Raw genomic sequence first — 16,670 nt, 5'->3', positions numbered from 1 at the left:
GTCACAGGCAGCCTCCAGCCCTTGCGGAAGCCTGCATCCTGTCTCCTCACTGCTTGTTGCCCTCTAAGCCCTGCAGCTCTAGCTCTTCCCCTTCAGGGTCAAGGAGTTGCCTCTCCCCTGACATCTCACATGAGCTGCTCTCTTCTTCATTCAAACTGTCCAGGGGTTCTAGAGACTTTATCAAGTAAGGACTCATAGCCTATGAGAGTCTCATGAACTGGAAACAAAACAAAGCAAAACAACAGCCCCATTTACCCCAGTGCATTCATGAAGCAGCTTCCCTCTTGCAGCTGTCACTAGATTAGAATAGGCTGGGTTTTCCTAGAAATCGTCTCTCCAAGACTGTGGAAACATCAAGGTTGTCTTAGACTCTGAGTTGAAAGAAAAATCTCAATCTCTGTCCCTCTCTTGTCCCTGGCTCTTCTCTTTATTCTTGGATTCCCCAGAGGGCAATACCCCAATGTCATAATCTTGGCAGGGTCTTTTGACAGGGACCCATTGGCCTGACATCAATCAAGGACCCACCTGTCTGTGGCTGATCAGTGAGCGTAGATCAGTAAGGCCTGTTGGCATCCTTAGGTCGCTTTAGCTGGACCTTGAGCCTCTTCATGCCGATTTGAAAGCCGTTCATGGCCTGGATGGCAGTCTGGGCACTGGTTGGATTGTCAAAACTAACAAACCCTGGAGGATGTGGGCAGACAGGTTAACTGGGAATCCAGCTCCTGCCCCACCCCCACCCCCCAGGCTAGGCCCATCACACCAGCATGGCATAAATATGTGAATATGTGTGTGTACATAAGCATAGACACATGCTTAATTCCTAAAGGTGTGATTTCCAGAAAGATGAGAAATAAGTCTTAAGGGGGAAGGGACCGTGTATTGATCGGGAGTATGCCCTGGCTTGGGTCTGCTGCTTTGCGCCCCTGGCTTAGGTCTGCTGCTTTGCACCCCTGGCTTGGATCTGCTACTTTGCGCCCCTGGCTTGGGTCTGCTGCTTTGCACCCCTGGCTTGGGTCTGCTGCTTTGCACCCCTGGCTTGGATCTGCTGCTTTGCACCCCTGGCTTGGATCTGCTGCTTTGCGCTCCTGGCTTGGGTCTGCTGCTTTGCGTCCCTGGCTTGGGGCTGCTGATTTTGCGCCCCTGGCTTGGGGCTGCTGCTTTGCGCCCCTGGCTTGGGGCTGCTGCTTTGCGCCCCTTAGCTTGGATCTGCTGCTTTGCGCCCCTGGCTTGGATCTGCTGCTTCCCGCCCCTAGCTTGGATCTGCTGCTTCCCGCCCCTGGCTTGGATCTGCTGCTTCCCGCCCCTAGCTTGGATCTGCTGCTTCCCGCCCCTGGCTTGGGTCTGCTGCTTTGCAGTTAGGGCTGAAAGCATCTCTTGATCCAAGCCTGGACTCTTCCTGATCTCACACATCTAGTTACCCGAGATTCTCAGTGGCCTAAATAAGGCTTGCTTTGCCCATTCTTTGACGCCCGCTCCCCTCCCCTCCCCCAGTCAATCCCCAGGAGCCTCTGTATGGTCCCTAGGAATCCTGAAGTACAGGGATGGATCAGCTCACCAAAACACTTGCTCTGGTTGGTGGCGCGATCCACAAAGACTTTGGCAGAGACCACAGCTCCAAAGGGCAGGAATGTCTGTATGAGTTCTGCATCCCCAAACTCCTGAGGCAGGTGATAGATGAAGAGATTACAGCCTTCCGGGCCTGCAGGGACAGGACAGGCTTGTTCAGGGGAGGGATTCTGAGGGGTGCCCCACACACACCCCTCATCTCCAACCCCCAGGCCCTCACCTTCTCTTTGTTGCTGAGGCAGAGCTGAAGGCTGCTGGGGGAAAGCGGTGTTCACTGGGGCATAGGCCGAAGGATAGGCTGCTGAAGACAGAGAGGTGGGAGTAGGCAGAGACTCTCCCAGGAGCCATTTCCCATGATTCCCATCTGCCTGGCCAGATCTGACAGGTTCAACCCAGCTCAACATAACCCGTGTCCCAAGACAGGTCACTGGGGGCTGGGATGAACAGGGGGGAAGGCTTGACTCCTTGGAACAGAGTCTAACCCTCCCACAGATCTCCCTGTTCCTTTCTGAGGGTTTTTAACACCGCACACCCACACCCCTCCCCGGGCCGGGCAGAGCCAAGTGAAACCTGCATAGTGGTGTATCCCAGCGTAGGCCTGCTGCAGGGGGTCAGCCACGCCGGGGCTCTGGGCTGGAGAGAGAGGGGGCCCAAGGCCCACGATGAAGGCAGGTGGACAGGGGCCAGGGAAGAGGCCCTGGGTGGGAATGTGCGAGTGGAGGCCCGCTATGAAAAGCAGCTGGGAAGATAGGGGAATCCCTTCCCCCAGTCAGGGCCTCGCCTGGAAAGCTTTGATTCCCAGTCCTTTTCTAGGTGGTTTGGGTCAGCAGGGTACAGTGACCCACCTGGGTAAGGGGAAAGCCCGTTGTTATAGAGCGTGTCGGAGCCCGACTGTCCGTTGGTCTGCGGGGTCAAGGAGCCGAATCCATTGACCCCCAAGGGCGCTGGAAGGCCAGGGAGTGTGCCAGGGCCACTGCCACCAGGCGACGTGTTGGCTGTCGGTGAAGGTGAGAGAGTCAAGGAGTGGCGCTTTATGTGGTCTTTCCAACCACAGCTCTAGTCTCTGGGGTCTCTTACCTGCCGCAGGCAACAGTGGTGCGGCCACCAAGCTGAAGGCTGCCACGTGCTGCATCTGGGCAGCCACCGCGGCCACCTGGCCTAACCCGGGACCCTGCGCCGCTGCCAGCAGCGCTGCCTGGTGCTGCAGGATCTAAGAGAAGGAAGAAGGACGTTTGTATAGGCCTCAGTGGCTGGCAACTGCTGATGGGTCCTACCCCCAGCCAGCCTTGGCCGGTCACCTACCGCAGTAGTGTAGGCGCCACAGGCCCCAAGAGGCAGCGGTGCTGGGTGGAAGGCACCCAGCTGGCCAGCCATCTGCTGCATCCGCCGCAGCGCTCGCTCCCTATCAGTGTCCGCCAGCTTCACCACCAGGCTGGATGAGGCGCCCTGGTTAGAGGAAGGGCGTGGTGACCTGTACTGACCCTGACAGAGCGCAGAGCCCAGTGACTTCTGCAGCAAGCCCTTGCCTTGGGACACGGAGAGCCTGTGGCCTCGCCCTCAGCCCACATCCCCACACTCACCGTCATCGTCCGGCTACCATGCAGTCCCTGAATAGCAGCTTGAGCTTCCCCTTGACTTCCGAATTTCACAAAGGCACAGCCTGGTGAAGGAGAGAAGGATGGAATGACCCGGGCCACCGGAGCCAGGGGGGAAGAAAAGGTCACCGGGAAATCCCAGGGGCAGTTCAGGTCACCTTTACTGGTACCATCGGGACTCCGCAGGACAGTGCACTCTTCGATATGGCCGAACGGCTGGAACAGACGTCTGACATCTTCCTCACCCTGTTGCTTGCCCAACATCCCCACAAACAGCTTCCGGTCCTCTGGGGACAAAGCCAGGAATGATCTGGGGACCCCAAGTATTCCTAGATTCCCCCAGAGTCGTCTGAGGAGCTTGGGAAGGTGCCTCATCAGTCTAGCTCTGGGAAGACATGTAGGGAGTGAGAGGGCCATGGGACTGGAACCCTAAAGCTTTGAGGGGCACGGTGACCTATAGGCTGATGGGGGGAGGGGAAGAAACTCATCTGAGATTTCCATCATAAAACCTGGGGGTCCTGCAGAAGCTCACAGACACCCACTGCTGCTCTTGTGGGAAGTGATGCGGTCTGGAAAGCTGGGGAGAGGCACAGAGCCCTATACACATCATGTTATATTTTGACCTTTTTTGTTGTTAAAGTGTTGGGCAGTGCTGGGGGGTGGGATGCTTGGCCATGGTCTTACTGGTCAGTGTCATGGCAATGGCCAAATCAATGCCCTTTCTTGCTGAAATTAAGGAGGGCTCTGTTAAACAAGCAAAAACCAGCACAGAAAACAGCCATCTTAGTCTGCTGTGTTAGCCTTAGACACTCGACACTGGGATGGCAAATCTTTACCCCTAGCAGTAAATCTCATCAAAGACCTACAGAGAAAGTTGGGTTTTCCTGAGTGTCTAACATTAGCATTTTCCCTGATGTGCCTCCTGAGCCTTTCCTAATTCCCAGATCTAGCCCCTCCAAGCAACCATTGCCTGGCTTCCAGGGCCCTCTCTGAGCCCTGTGACCTCCTCCTCAGAGTCCCGAGGTCTCCTGCACTCTGCTCTCTCTCCTGTGGTTATGCTTTGGAAGAACACATTCTGTCTGCAGTCCTAGATGATCACCTGAGAGAAAGGGGTCTCTCCATGAACCCACATTTCCTGTGGAGTGACAGAGAAAGGGACTACTGTCTGGTGAGCAAAATTAAAGGACTTGGAGCTGGGCGTGGTAGCACACGCCTGTAATCCCAGCACTGGGGAGGCAGAGGCAGGTGGATCTCTGTGAGTTCCAGGCCAGCCTGGTCTACAGAGTAAGTCCAGGACAGCCAAGGCTACGCAGAGAAACCCTGCCTCAAGAACAAAAAAAAAAGAAGTCTGTGCTATTGTTTTGAGCTTTTGCAGTAAAATATGCTCATGTGATGCAAAAGTCCTGGAGGTGTCTGGAGGAGATCCCAGGGCCGCCACAGTGCTAAGGGAGTGTCACAATGCTCTAACTTATAGCAGATCTGTATCATCGCTAGGGTCTGTAAGATGTCATGCCTCCTGGACCAGCATCAGGTAGCCCTATGTGAGAAGAGAGAACACAAGCTAAGATGAAGAGGTTTGTATAGACAGTGGCCTTCCAGTTCTTCATCTAAACTTCATGTCACCCTTTTCTGCCCATGGTGGAGGGCAGGAAAAAAGTGGCCTCAGCCAACTATCACGTCTGATACTCCTGTCTCACTAACAACCTCTCTTGATTGAGCCTATGGTTTTGGACTACTGGGCTGTACAGAATTCATCACCAAAAAAGAGCACTCGTGATCAGCTGAGTTCTCTACCTGTTTCCAAGGTATGGTTTGAATCCTGCAACATTCTTTTCTATTTTACAAGGACTTAGTGCATCACAGGATGATGATCTGTGTCACAGCTGATTTAGAAATGGTGGGATAACTAGAGATTTGATCAAAGACAAGGCTGGGCTCTTAAGCGTAGCCTCCAGAGTGACACCCCTGATGACTGTAAGGCTTATTGATTCCCCTTCAGATGGAAATGATGTTGTTGACAGTCCAGATATATCAGTTTCCTCTGAATCAAACTCCACCAGTGTTTTTAAAAGAGGATGTTAGGAGAGCGGGGATAAATGTGTGAGTGAGGGCTAGGGATGCAGAACACTTGAAGCGAGACAAAGGCCTGGAGTTCAGTCCCAGTACCTAAAACCATCCAAGCAAGACTTTCCCAGGGGGCTGAGAGATCACTAAGTGGTGAAGGGCATCGACTGCTCTTTCAGAAGATCCGGGTGCCTCCCAGCATCCACATGGTGGTTCACAACCATCCTTTAACTGCAGGATTAGTTCTAGGGGATTCAACACCTTCCTTTGGTCTCTGTAGACCCCAGGCACACACAGGGTGCATAAACACAGATGAAGACAAAACACTCATACACATAAAAAGTAATAAAATAACATACAGAGTATCTCATGGGTAGTGGGTGGATCCCTAAGAACAGAAACACCAACTATGGAGTTCTGCCTTCCTGGAGTAGAAGATACTGGAAGGTAGCATCAGTGGGGAGTTGAGACATAAATGGTAGGCTGCATAGTTAAGTGGCATGGCGACATTTTCATATTGGCGACTAATGTATACTAAATGCTATCCTACAGGGTGATTCTGACCTCCTAGGAAGCGGCTTTGGCCCTCACATATCCATCTACACGAGGCTACTTTGTGTATCTGGTCATCTAGGTCAGGAATCCTATTGTAGCAAATGACAGGGCTGAGATCCCAGAACCCTAGTCTGTCTTCTGAAGAAAGGAGAGAGCAGGATGCTGAAAACAAAAGCAGAAACAGGAGGTCTTGCCTGATGTGTGCACATGCATCTGGTGTTTATGGCCTTTATACACACACACCTTCTTGTTGGTTGGATGCCATGATTGTGAGAAAAGGTTGCACCTTTGAGCACCAACCACCAAACCCATTCTGAAAATATTTAGTCTACCTTTCAGAGAAAAGACATCCCTAGAGAGTCCTGCTGGGGCCCGGGGCTGCAGAAAAGCCTGGGGTTATGCTGCACATAAGAAGCCAAGGAAGGAGGGGAGGTGGTGGCACACGCCTTTAATTCCAGCATTTAAGCAGGCTGCTCTGCCTGTACCCCACACACAGCCAGAAGCAGGTGGATCTCTGAGTTTGAGGCCAACCTAGTCTACAAAGTGAGTTCCAGGACAGACAGGGCTACACACAGAGACCCTGTATTGAAAAAACAAAATAAGGCCGGGCGTGGTGGTGCACGCCTTTAATCCCAGCACTCGGGAGGCAGACGCAGGTGGATCTCTGCAAGTTCGAGGCCACCTTGGTCTACAAAGTGAGTCCAGGACTCACTGTGTAGCCAAGGCTACACAGAGAAACCCTGTCCTGAAAAACAAACAAACAAACAAACAAAAAAAGCCGGGTGTGGTGGCCCATGCCTTTAATCCTAGCACTCAGGAGGTAGAGACAGGTGAAGAAATCTCTGTGAGTTTGTGTCCAGCCTGGTCTACAAAGCAAGTCCAGGATAGGCAACCAGGACTACAAGAGAAATCCTGTCTCAAAAAAACAAAAAGAAAAAAAAAAAGAAAAAAAAAAAAAGAAAACAACAACAAAAAGCCAAGGAAGACTGAATAAGTAATAAAGGAACAAACTCTCCTGGTCGGACAAGCATCAAGAACTTTAAAAGGCCTGGGATGTAGCTCAGTTGGCAGAATGTTTGCACAGCATATACAAAGCTCTGTGTTCAACTTCCGACACTCCATAAATCAGGCATTGTAATATACACTTGTAATCTCAGCACTCAGGAAGCCACGGCAAGAAGCTGGCATTCGAGCTCATCCTCAGCAACACAGAGGCCAGGCTGGGCTACATGAGACTTTGTGTCAAAAATAAAAAAGACTTGACTAGTTGTGGCGCTTGCTTTTAGTTCAAGCACTCAAAAGGCAGAGGCAGGCCAAGCTCTGTGAGTTCAAGGCCAGCCTAATTTGTGCTGTAAGTTCCAGGACAGCTAGGGCTACATAGTGAGACTCTGTCAAGAAAGTTTTTTCTTTAGTGGGCAAAGAGCTGGGTGGTGTTATGGTAGGTAGGGACAGATGGTTGGCTGGATGCCAGCCTGGGTTACATAAGGGGACACTGTCTCAAATATGAAAACAAGAACAAAACCCAGCTAATCAATCAAATACACAACCAAACAAAACCAAGCAATAGAGCCGGGCATGGTGGCGCATGCCTTTAATCCCAGCACTCGGGAGGCAGAGGCTGGCAGATCGATGTGAGTTCGAGGCCAGCCTGGTCTACAAAGTGAGTCCAGGACAGCCAAGGCTATACAGAGAAACCCTGTCTCAAAAAACCAGAAAAAAAAAACTAAGCAATAGGCAGAGATCTTGAATTGATATTTCTGCAAAGACATACCAATGAACAAGAAACATATGAAAACATCTTACATATCAGTCATCATTAGGGGAATGGAGGTCAAACTACAAGGAGACAGCACCTCTCACTAATAATATTAAGATGACTTGTCAAAGAAACACACACACACATACACACACACAAGTGAGGAAGTTACTGAGGATGTGGAGACACTGGAACCTTGGTGCCTGGAGAAGTGTAACACGGCACAGCTGCCATGGTACAAACAGTGGAAAGGCGTGGTGGTGCACACCTTTAGCCCCCACACTTGGGAAACAGAAGCAGGTGGATCTGTGTGAGAGCAAGGCCAGCCTTGTCTATACAGGGAGCTCCAAGCCAGTCAGGGCCATGCAGTGAGACCCTTTCTCACTGCCCTTCCCCCAAAGATATAATAGCAGTCCTCAAGAAAATAAAAAGAAGGTGGGCATGGTAGCACAGGCCTGTAATCCCAGCACTCAGGAGGCAGAGGCAGGTGGATCCCTGTGAGTTCGAGGCCAGCCTGGTCTACAAAGTGAGTCTAGGACAGCCAAGGCTACACAGAGAGACCCTGTCTCAAAAAAAAAAATTCTTGTTTCTATTTATTTTTGAGACAGGGAATCTCTATGTAGCCCTGACTGTCCTAGAACTCACTCTGTAGAGGAGGCTGACCTCAGTCTCACAGAGATCCACCCGCCTCTGTCTCCTGAGTGCTGGGATGAAAGGTGTGTGCCACCATGCCTGGCTTTATGGGTTTTGGTAATTCATTTTTTAAATTTATGTACACGCGTAGGCCTGCTGTCTGTAAGCATGTGCACCAGGTGCTTGCGGAATCGGTGGAATCCAAATGAGGGGATCACAGGGGTATGGCTGCTAGGGACTGATCTTGGCTCCTTTGCAAGAGCAGCAAGGGCTCTTCCCTGCCGAGCCCACTTTCCAGGCCCGCGTAAAGTGCTGGGTTCCCTTGAGCTAGAGTAGCGAGTGGTTGTACCCCACCTGAGTGCAGGCCTTCGGTAGGAGCAGTATGTGCCCTTAACTGCTGAGCCATTTTCACAAATTATTCTTTTCTTTTTTTTCTTTTTTTTGAGACAGGGTTTCTCTGTGTAGTCTTGGCTGTCCTGGACTCCCTTTGTAGACCAGGCTGGCCTCGAACTCACAGTGATCCTCCTGCCTCTGCCTCCCGAGTGCTTGGATTAAAGGTGTGTGCCACCATGCCCGGCTCTACAAATTATTCTTAACTGTAGTTGCCATGCTCTGGAACAAACCACTAAAAAACTACGGAAACCTGGATGGAGCCTTGGCTAACATCTCCCCTCTCTCCATCCCCTTCTCCCATCAGCCACTGTTAGGCACCATTCTACTCCTGTGAGTTCCTCTTCAGATTTTACACAGTGAGATCACGTGGCTTTTGTCCCCTGAGAAAGCCGGATCCTGAGGACATGTCTGCATCCTCAGTTATAATCACCATGGCCTAGACATGAAAAGATAAATAAGATGCAGCTTCTGTACCCAGTGGGCTGCCGCTCAGCCATCAGCAAGGAAAGGAGGCCTAAGATATCCACCTCCAGGGATGCACCCTTCGGACGTTATGCGGACCAAAGTAAGACAGTCACCAAAACACAAATGCTGCCTATTTCCACTTACATGAGTCGTCTGGAGAAGTCTCACTCTTAGAAACAGGAAGCAGAACAGTGTTTGCTGGAGGCTACAGAGATGGGGAAAAGTTTAGTGGCATCAAATTTCAGGGGTCTAGTTTGTATGTGTGCACACACACCCATGCACGAACTTCAGTGTACAATTTGGGGGGGAGTGCACTTGCACACGTATATGAGTGGATGTGGAAGCCAGAGGCGGACACTGGGTGTCTTCCTCAATCACTTTCCAGTTCATTTTTTGACACAAGGTCCATCACTGAACCTGGTGCCCACTAGACTAGCTGGCCAGCAAGATCTGGTAATCTTCCTGTCTCTGCCTTCCCAGTACTGGGATTGCACACAGGCGTGCAGGCCTTTACACAAGGGCTGGGGTGGAACGCACATCTTCAAGCTTGTACGGCAAACACTTTACGACTGAGTCCTTTCGCCAGGCTGCTTAAAATCTGAAGATTAGAATCTTCTGGGGATTGGTTGCACAAACATGTAAATATGCTTAACACCAGTAAGTATAATGGTCAAGATGCTAAGTTTTTAAAATTCTTATTATTTTATGTATACAGGTGTTCTGCCTACACGTGCCTGTGTACATCACATATGTTCTCGGTGCCCCTGGAGGCCGGAAGAGGCCATCAGATCACCTAGGACTAGAGTTACAGATGGTTGTAGATGGCCCTGTGGGTGCTGGGAATTGAACCCGGGCCCTCTAGAACTCTAAACTACTGATCTATCTAACCGAGCTCTGGGGTTTTTTTGTTTTGTTTTGTTTTTGTATTTTATCATTAAAACATAAAAAGGAGCTTTAAGGAGCATGGCAACAAAGGGGCTTAGAGCAAGAAGTGGAAACAAGACTCCACTGACCCTCCATTATGATCCAAGAGAACCAGAGCTGGGAAAGAAAGGCAAACCTAGCCAGGCACACACCTGTAATTCCAGAATTTGGAAGGCAGAGGCAGGCAGATCTCTGCGTTCAAAGCCAGCCTGTTCTACAGAGTAAGTTCCAGGACAGCCAGGGCTACGTACTGAAATCCTGTCTCAAAAAAACTAAACAAAAATAAGGAGAAGGGGAAAGAGGGAGAAAAGGAGGAGGAGGAGGAAGAGGAGAAGGAGAAAGAGGAGGAGAAGGAGGAGGGGGGTTATATTTTGCTCTTCCAGAGGACTAGCATTGGTGCCCAGTCCCCACACTGGGCAGCTCACAACCCCTGTCACCCCAGCTCCAGGGATTCTAATGTCTTCTGTTTGCCTCTGTGGGCACCAACATATATAACATACACTCACACAGTCACATACACACTTTAAAAACTATTTTTAATGCCTTTAATCCCAGCACTTGGGAGGCAGGGGCAGGCCCATCTCTGTGAGTTCAAGGCCAGCTGGTCTACAAAGTGAGTCCAGGACAGTCAAGGCTACACAGAGAAACTTTGTCTCAAAAAAACCCCCCAAAAACAAGAAAAGTATTTTTGAAAAATTTAAAAACAACAAAAAAAGAATGCTTAGGAACGAGAGTCAGGGGTCAAGGAGACTAAAGTGGAATTCCTTAAAGCACTTGGTTAGATAGTAACATGTATTTATTATTCAAAATCCAGGGTTATAGCTAAGCAAATCCTTGCAATTGGCCAGCATTTCCCTCATAGTTATGGAATGATAATAATCAATAATGATACTATAAAAGCAGATTAACTGGCTTTTAAGTTAAACCAGATGTTAAAATGTAAAAACAAAAACAAAACCAAAACAGATGATTTGAAGCATATTTAAAAATCCTTAAGGAAACATTTTCAATTTAAACATTAATATTTTTGTCTTAAATTAAGAAGCTGGCTGGGCAGTGGTGACACTTGCTTTTAAATTCCAGCACTCAGGAGGCAGAGGCAAGTGGATCACTGTGAATTCAAGGCCAGTCTGGCATACAATGCAAATCCAGGACAACCAAGGCTACACAGAGAAACCCTGTCTTGAAAAACCAAAATAACAACAATAATAAATAAAAATAATAAAAATAAAAAATAAAAGAAGAAGCTGAACCTATATACATGTATGTAATAGCAATTAATGAACAAAGACACCATGAAATTGAAAGAGAACAAGAAGGAGTATATGGGAGGGTTTTGAGGGAGAAAAAGGAAAGGGTAAATGATGTAATTATATTACAGTCTCAAAAAATAAAAGAAAAAATTTTAATTAAGGAGCTAGAGAGATGGGTCAGTGGTTAAACTGAGGACGCAGTTTGGTTCCCATCATCCACTTGGTGGCTCACACCTTCTGTCACTCCAGTTTCAGAGAGATAGATGCAACACATTTTTCTGGCCTCTGTAACAACTGCATACTCATGAAGAGTATGACAAATAGTCACACACATAAATCATTTTAAAAAATTTAAACCATCTGGGTGTGGTGGCACATGCCTTTAATCCCAGCACTTGGGAGGCAGAGGCAGGAGGATACCTGTAAATTTGAGGCTAGCCTGATCTACAAAGTGAATCCAGGACAGCTAAGGCTACACAGAGAAACAATTTCTTGAAAAACAAAACCAAACAAAAAAAAATTAAATCAGTGTTGTAGTGAATACCTATAATTCCAGCACTCTGGGCCTGAAGCAGGGAGATTACGAGTTCAAGTTCTGAATTAATTAATTACTTAATTAAAAAGTAGAAAGAGTGTATTGATTGGGTATATTGATTACTTAATCTATTTCTGTACCTTAGGCACCATGGATGTGTAAAGATTTGTGTAGCTAAAAGAAATACAGGTTGGGAAGCAGAACAAGCAGAACAAGCAGAACAAGCACCTTTGTGATTTGTTAACTTACTATTTTATAAAATCTTGGAAGAAAAATATGTATTTAGTAGTCCACTGATTTTGAAGATTTCATCATGACTAAAAAATTATTCTCCAAAAGACTAGACTTAGAGTTTAACTTATCATTTGTATGTCCAAAGTAGAAACAATGTAAGTAAGAAAAATCCACAGTGGTCCTCACGCTGAATGACAAAATAATATCCATTGATGTAGCTATCATTGTCCAATCGATTTAGAATTCTTACCTCTGATGTTAGACAATTTGGAGTTAATGTTTTTCATTCTGAAATTCATAAACCTTAGGGTTTTATCCCTGGAAACTTCCTCAAACTATTTATTGGGATAGGGTCTTGCTATGTTGAGGAGGCTAGCCTCAAACTCTGGAACTCAAGGAATCCTCTTACCTCAGTCTCCCAAGTATCTGGGATTGGTCACATGAGCCACTGTATTTGGTTTCAGAAAGTTTTTTTGGTTTTGTTTTGTTTTGTTTGTTTGTTTGCTTGTTTTTGGTCTTTTGAGACAGGATTTCTCTGTGTAGCCTTGGCTGTCCTGGACTCAGTTTGTAGACCAGGCTGGGGCCTCGAACTCACAGAGATCTACCTGCCTTTGCCTCTTGAGTGCTGGGATTAAAGGTGTGTGCTACCACTGCCCAGCTTCTGGAAACTTTTTAATGCTCACTTTAAAATTAATCCAAATGCTGGAGGAAAAGTTTTCGATGCCATGTATAGTCAATGCAGAAATAAATATTATTCATGTGATGGGAGGTGGCTTCTTTCTAGGAAATTCAATTCGTTTTTATTTAATACTACACTGCTTGACGTATAGCTGCCACTGGATGCAAAGTAGAGACACAGGATATGAACTCTATAAACACTATGGAACTTAGCCAGGATACATTAAGATAATGTGGTCTATGAAGGTGTGGATGTATATCTTTGAGAAAAATGTCCCCAAGCTTGCTGGGGACAGCCATGGAAGAAGAGGATCTTAACACCAGCCATTAGGCAGACCTGCTGTACTGTGTTAGCATTAAAATCCCAAGTGCTGGGGCCGGCGAGATGGCTCAGTCAATGCTTTCTCTGCAAATATGAAGACCTCAGTTCAATCCTCGAACCTGCATGGTGATGCATACTTGTAATCCCTGTACTGGGGAGCAGAGATGGGAAAATCTCTAGGACTCACTGGCCAGCCATCATAGCCTAAAGGGGTGAACCCTTGGTCCTGGAGATTCGGTCTCAAAGAAACAAGGTGGACAGCTCCTGAGAATGATACTTGAGGTTGACCTCTGAACTCCACATGCACATGTGTGTATACACAGACAATCACACACACACATACACACACACAAAAGCATGAAATCTCCAGTGTTACCAGTAACATTTAAAGGACTTCAGTATGTACATTGGCTATTATTACCACAAACTTCATATTTATTGATTAAAAAAACACATTGCGACACTCAGGGAGGTGGATCTCTGTGAGTTTGAGGCCAGCTTGGTCTACAAAGTGAGTCCAGGACAGTCAAGGCTACACAGAGAAACCCTGTTTCAAAAAACTAAGAACAAACAAAAAAACAAGCAAATAAACAAAAAGGAATACACTGTGTTGACATCAAGGTTCAGAACCAGAACGCTAACTATTTTTGTGAAAAGGCTTACATGTGCAGGATAGAATATTTCTGTATGGAGATGAGGTATGGGTGGTCATTGCAGTTCGAGTACCAAAGATGTCAACCCCATGGGTTTATCTGGGCTCTCACAGTGCACGTAACAAAAGGCTGAAGTAGGGCCAGGTGTGGTGGTGCATGTCTGTAATCCCAGCACTCGGGAGGCAGAGGCTGGCGGATCACTGTGAGTTCAAGGACAACCTGGTCTACAAAGTGAGTCCAGGACAGCCAAGGCTACACAGAGAAACCCTGTCTCAAAACAAAACAAAACAAAACAAAAGGCTGAAGTAGCTTCCATTTTAAAAATTTCTATGTAAATTTTGTAATAAGTGGTAGGGTTACTTTCCTGAGCTCCTGAAATTAGTTTCTGACCCCTGTTTTATGAGGAAAAAAAAAATTATATAATGACTCCTTTCCTGAAAAAAAAAACTGGGAGAATTTGTAGATTGTTTTCCCTGGATATGCTTTATAGGTTTTATTCTATCACTTATTTGCATGTGTGCTCACATGCCATGCCATGGGTGTGGGCAAGAGGACAGCTCCTGAAGGCCAGTTGTCTTTCCACCATGAAGAGCCCAGAGATTGGCCTCAGGACAGCACACAGGGCCTTTCCTTGTTGAATTATCTCATTTATACTAATGCCCTTTTTATTTAAAAAAAAAAAAGTTTGGTTTTGTTTTTGAAACAGGATCTCACACCTTAGTCCAAGCTGGCCGGAAACTTACTGTGTAGCTCATGGTGGCCTCAAACCCTTGGCAAGTCTCCTGTTTTAGCTTCCCAAATTCTGCTATTACCGGCGTCAGCAGCCTTGATATCTTTTAAATATAGGTTTCATTGACACAAGCATCCTTTTCAGACACAGAAGCTATTAGTAATCAGCTCTAAACTAAAAGCTTCGACTCAAGCAATAATGAAAACATGCAGGCTCACCAGCTGGGAGTACAAGAACAGGTATGACAGCTCACAGAATGTTCGAGGTCACTGAAATAAGACTTTAATAGGAGCCGGGCACAGTGGCGCACACCTTTAATCCCAGCACTCTGAGGCAGAGGCAGGCAGATCTCTGTGAGTTCAAGGCCAGCCTGCTCTACAAAGCAAGTCCAGGACAGCCAGGGCTACACCGAGAAACCCTGTCTTGGAAAATAAAAAAAGACTTTAATGGGACAGATTGAACCACGTTAGTGTCATTTATTAGACCTCAGAGGCAAGAAATCCAAAACCATTTTAAAAAATTGGAGCTTCTCAGGCCAGGCCAGCACTCGGGAGGCAGAGGCAGGTGAATCTCTGTGAGTTGGAGGCCTGCCTGGTCTGCAAAGTGAGTCCAGAACAGGCAGGGCTACACAGAAAAACCCTTTCTCGAAAAATCAAACCAACTAACCAACCAAACAAACAAAACCAAAAAACCTTGAGCTTCCCAGTCATCTTTAATCCCAGCACTTGGGAGGCAGAAGCATGTGGATCTCTGAGTTCAAAGCCATCCAAAGCTACATAGTAAGACCCTGTCTCAAAACCAAACAACAACAAAAACAACTCACCAAACAACCTAAAAGCCCAACAAAAAAAATCAGCTTGTCACACATTAGATGGTGTTAAAATTCAGCAATCAAACTCTAGAAGAGGTGTGTGAGGGCTGAAAAGATGGCTCCAAGGTTAAGAGCAGCTCTGCTTTGTCAGGGGCCAGCACCCATACTAGGCAGCTCATAAACACCTACAACTCCAGCTCCAAGGGATCCAATGCCCACTTCTGGCCCCTACAGGTACCCGTATCTATGCACATCTATACACAGAGACATGCATAAATAATGTCTTTAAGCTAGGAGAGATATGTGATTGCCCTGAGGAAAAGCAACACTTTTCTTCAGTAAGTAGTAAGGAGGTGCTGAGAAATCTGGCCATGCACATTTGCCAGTATTATTCAAGGATGTGTCTGGAATGCACAGTGCTTGAAAACTATTACTTGTCAAGAAAAATCTGTGTAACATAAAACTTCGGAAGTAAATCCTGCCTTAGGGTTTGTTTGTTCTGCAGGTAGGCAGGTGAGGTGCTTCGTGTATAGAATTTCTCAGTGATATGACGCCTGCAAAATCTGTACCAAAAAAAAAAAAAAAAAAAAAGGAGGGAGAGAGGATTAATACTGGAGCCGATGTCGAGAGGCCAAGCAGAAGTGTTAGTGGTGTGCGGCCTTCCTCTGAGCAGCCACCTGCTGCGTTTCTATGGGAGGTGCAGGACTCTATGTAGCACGCGCCTCTGCATGTGAATCAATTTCTGAGTAGGATTCCAAGTTGTACCAAGTCCTCCTGAGCTCTGGGACCTTTGAACATGCCCTTCCGTCTGCCTGAGTCATAGGCGACCTCTCTCTTTCTCCATCTGAGCTCACTTTGACTTCCCAGCGTAGGTTAGTTATCCCTTATTTATGTAGTTAGTGTCCAGTCCTGGGATTTTTCCTTGACAAGCACTGCTCACACTGAATAATGACTCCTCGTGTACTTTCCCACCTGCCCCCTCATAACCAGGGGCTCCATGGAACCAGGCCCGCCAGCTGTCTGTATTCCTACACGGAGTAACAGAGAGCATATTGGTTGGATGGCTGGGTGAGCTGTGACTTATTTTGTTTGCTTTTCAGCTTACTCATGCACCTGCGGTGACTTATTTGTGCCACCGTCTCGTGTCTGTGGGCTGGGTAGGGTTTAGGATATGGCCATCAGTGGCCTTGGTGCCTAACAGAACTTCCCAAGGAGAAGGGATACTTGAACATGTTTTGAATGCAACTGGAACATCAGAAAAGCCTGTCTGGAAACACGGAGATGAAAAAGGAGGACGTGCGTGGAAAGAGGAAAGGAACCTAGAAATATCTCTCCAAGGTGAGGATCTAGAAGGAGGAAGGCATGTTTATTGGGACCAAAGAGAATCCTGATGCCACCAAAGCCCCCAGAGAGTATAGAGAGGAAATCAAGAGAGGGTGTGAAGGAATTGGCCGTCTATCCATAAATCTGTCAATTGAGTTCCATTATCTCCTACATGAGTCT

General features: G+C 47.4%; 1 protein-coding gene across 6 annotated transcripts in view; it reads right to left on the bottom strand.

Moving 5' to 3' along the window:
* CELF6 (CUGBP Elav-like family member 6) overlaps nucleotides 1-16,670 on the bottom strand; it is a 32,286-nt gene that overhangs the window by 1,536 nt on the left and 14,080 nt on the right. The window contains exons 4-12 of one of the 6 annotated variants that reach the window (XM_084781409.1): nucleotides 3,320-3,448; nucleotides 3,147-3,226; nucleotides 2,869-3,012; nucleotides 2,644-2,776; nucleotides 2,412-2,561; nucleotides 2,137-2,199; nucleotides 1,787-1,864; nucleotides 1,556-1,699; nucleotides 526-681 (exon numbers count right to left, since the gene is read on the bottom strand). In XM_084781409.1, the coding sequence (XP_084637535.1) occupies nucleotides 554-681; nucleotides 1,556-1,699; nucleotides 1,787-1,864; nucleotides 2,137-2,199; nucleotides 2,412-2,561; nucleotides 2,644-2,776; nucleotides 2,869-3,012; nucleotides 3,147-3,226; nucleotides 3,320-3,448 (1,049 nt within the window). In that variant the 3' untranslated portion in view covers nucleotides 526-553. Of the gene's footprint in view, nucleotides 1-525; nucleotides 682-1,555; nucleotides 1,868-2,136; nucleotides 2,200-2,411; nucleotides 2,562-2,643; nucleotides 2,777-2,868; nucleotides 3,013-3,146; nucleotides 3,227-3,319; nucleotides 3,449-16,670 lie in introns of all 6 variants that reach the window. The other 5 variants (XM_084781408.1, XM_084781406.1, XM_084781407.1 and 2 more) reach the window with 5 other exon arrangements.

The sequence above is a fragment of the Acomys minous genome, assembly GCF_964271855.1.
Source record: "Acomys minous genome assembly, chromosome: 5".
Taxonomy (NCBI): domain Eukaryota; kingdom Metazoa; phylum Chordata; class Mammalia; order Rodentia; family Muridae; genus Acomys; species Acomys minous.
Note: the sequence above shows the minus strand (reverse complement) of the source record. Positions and strands in the feature narration are given on the sequence as shown.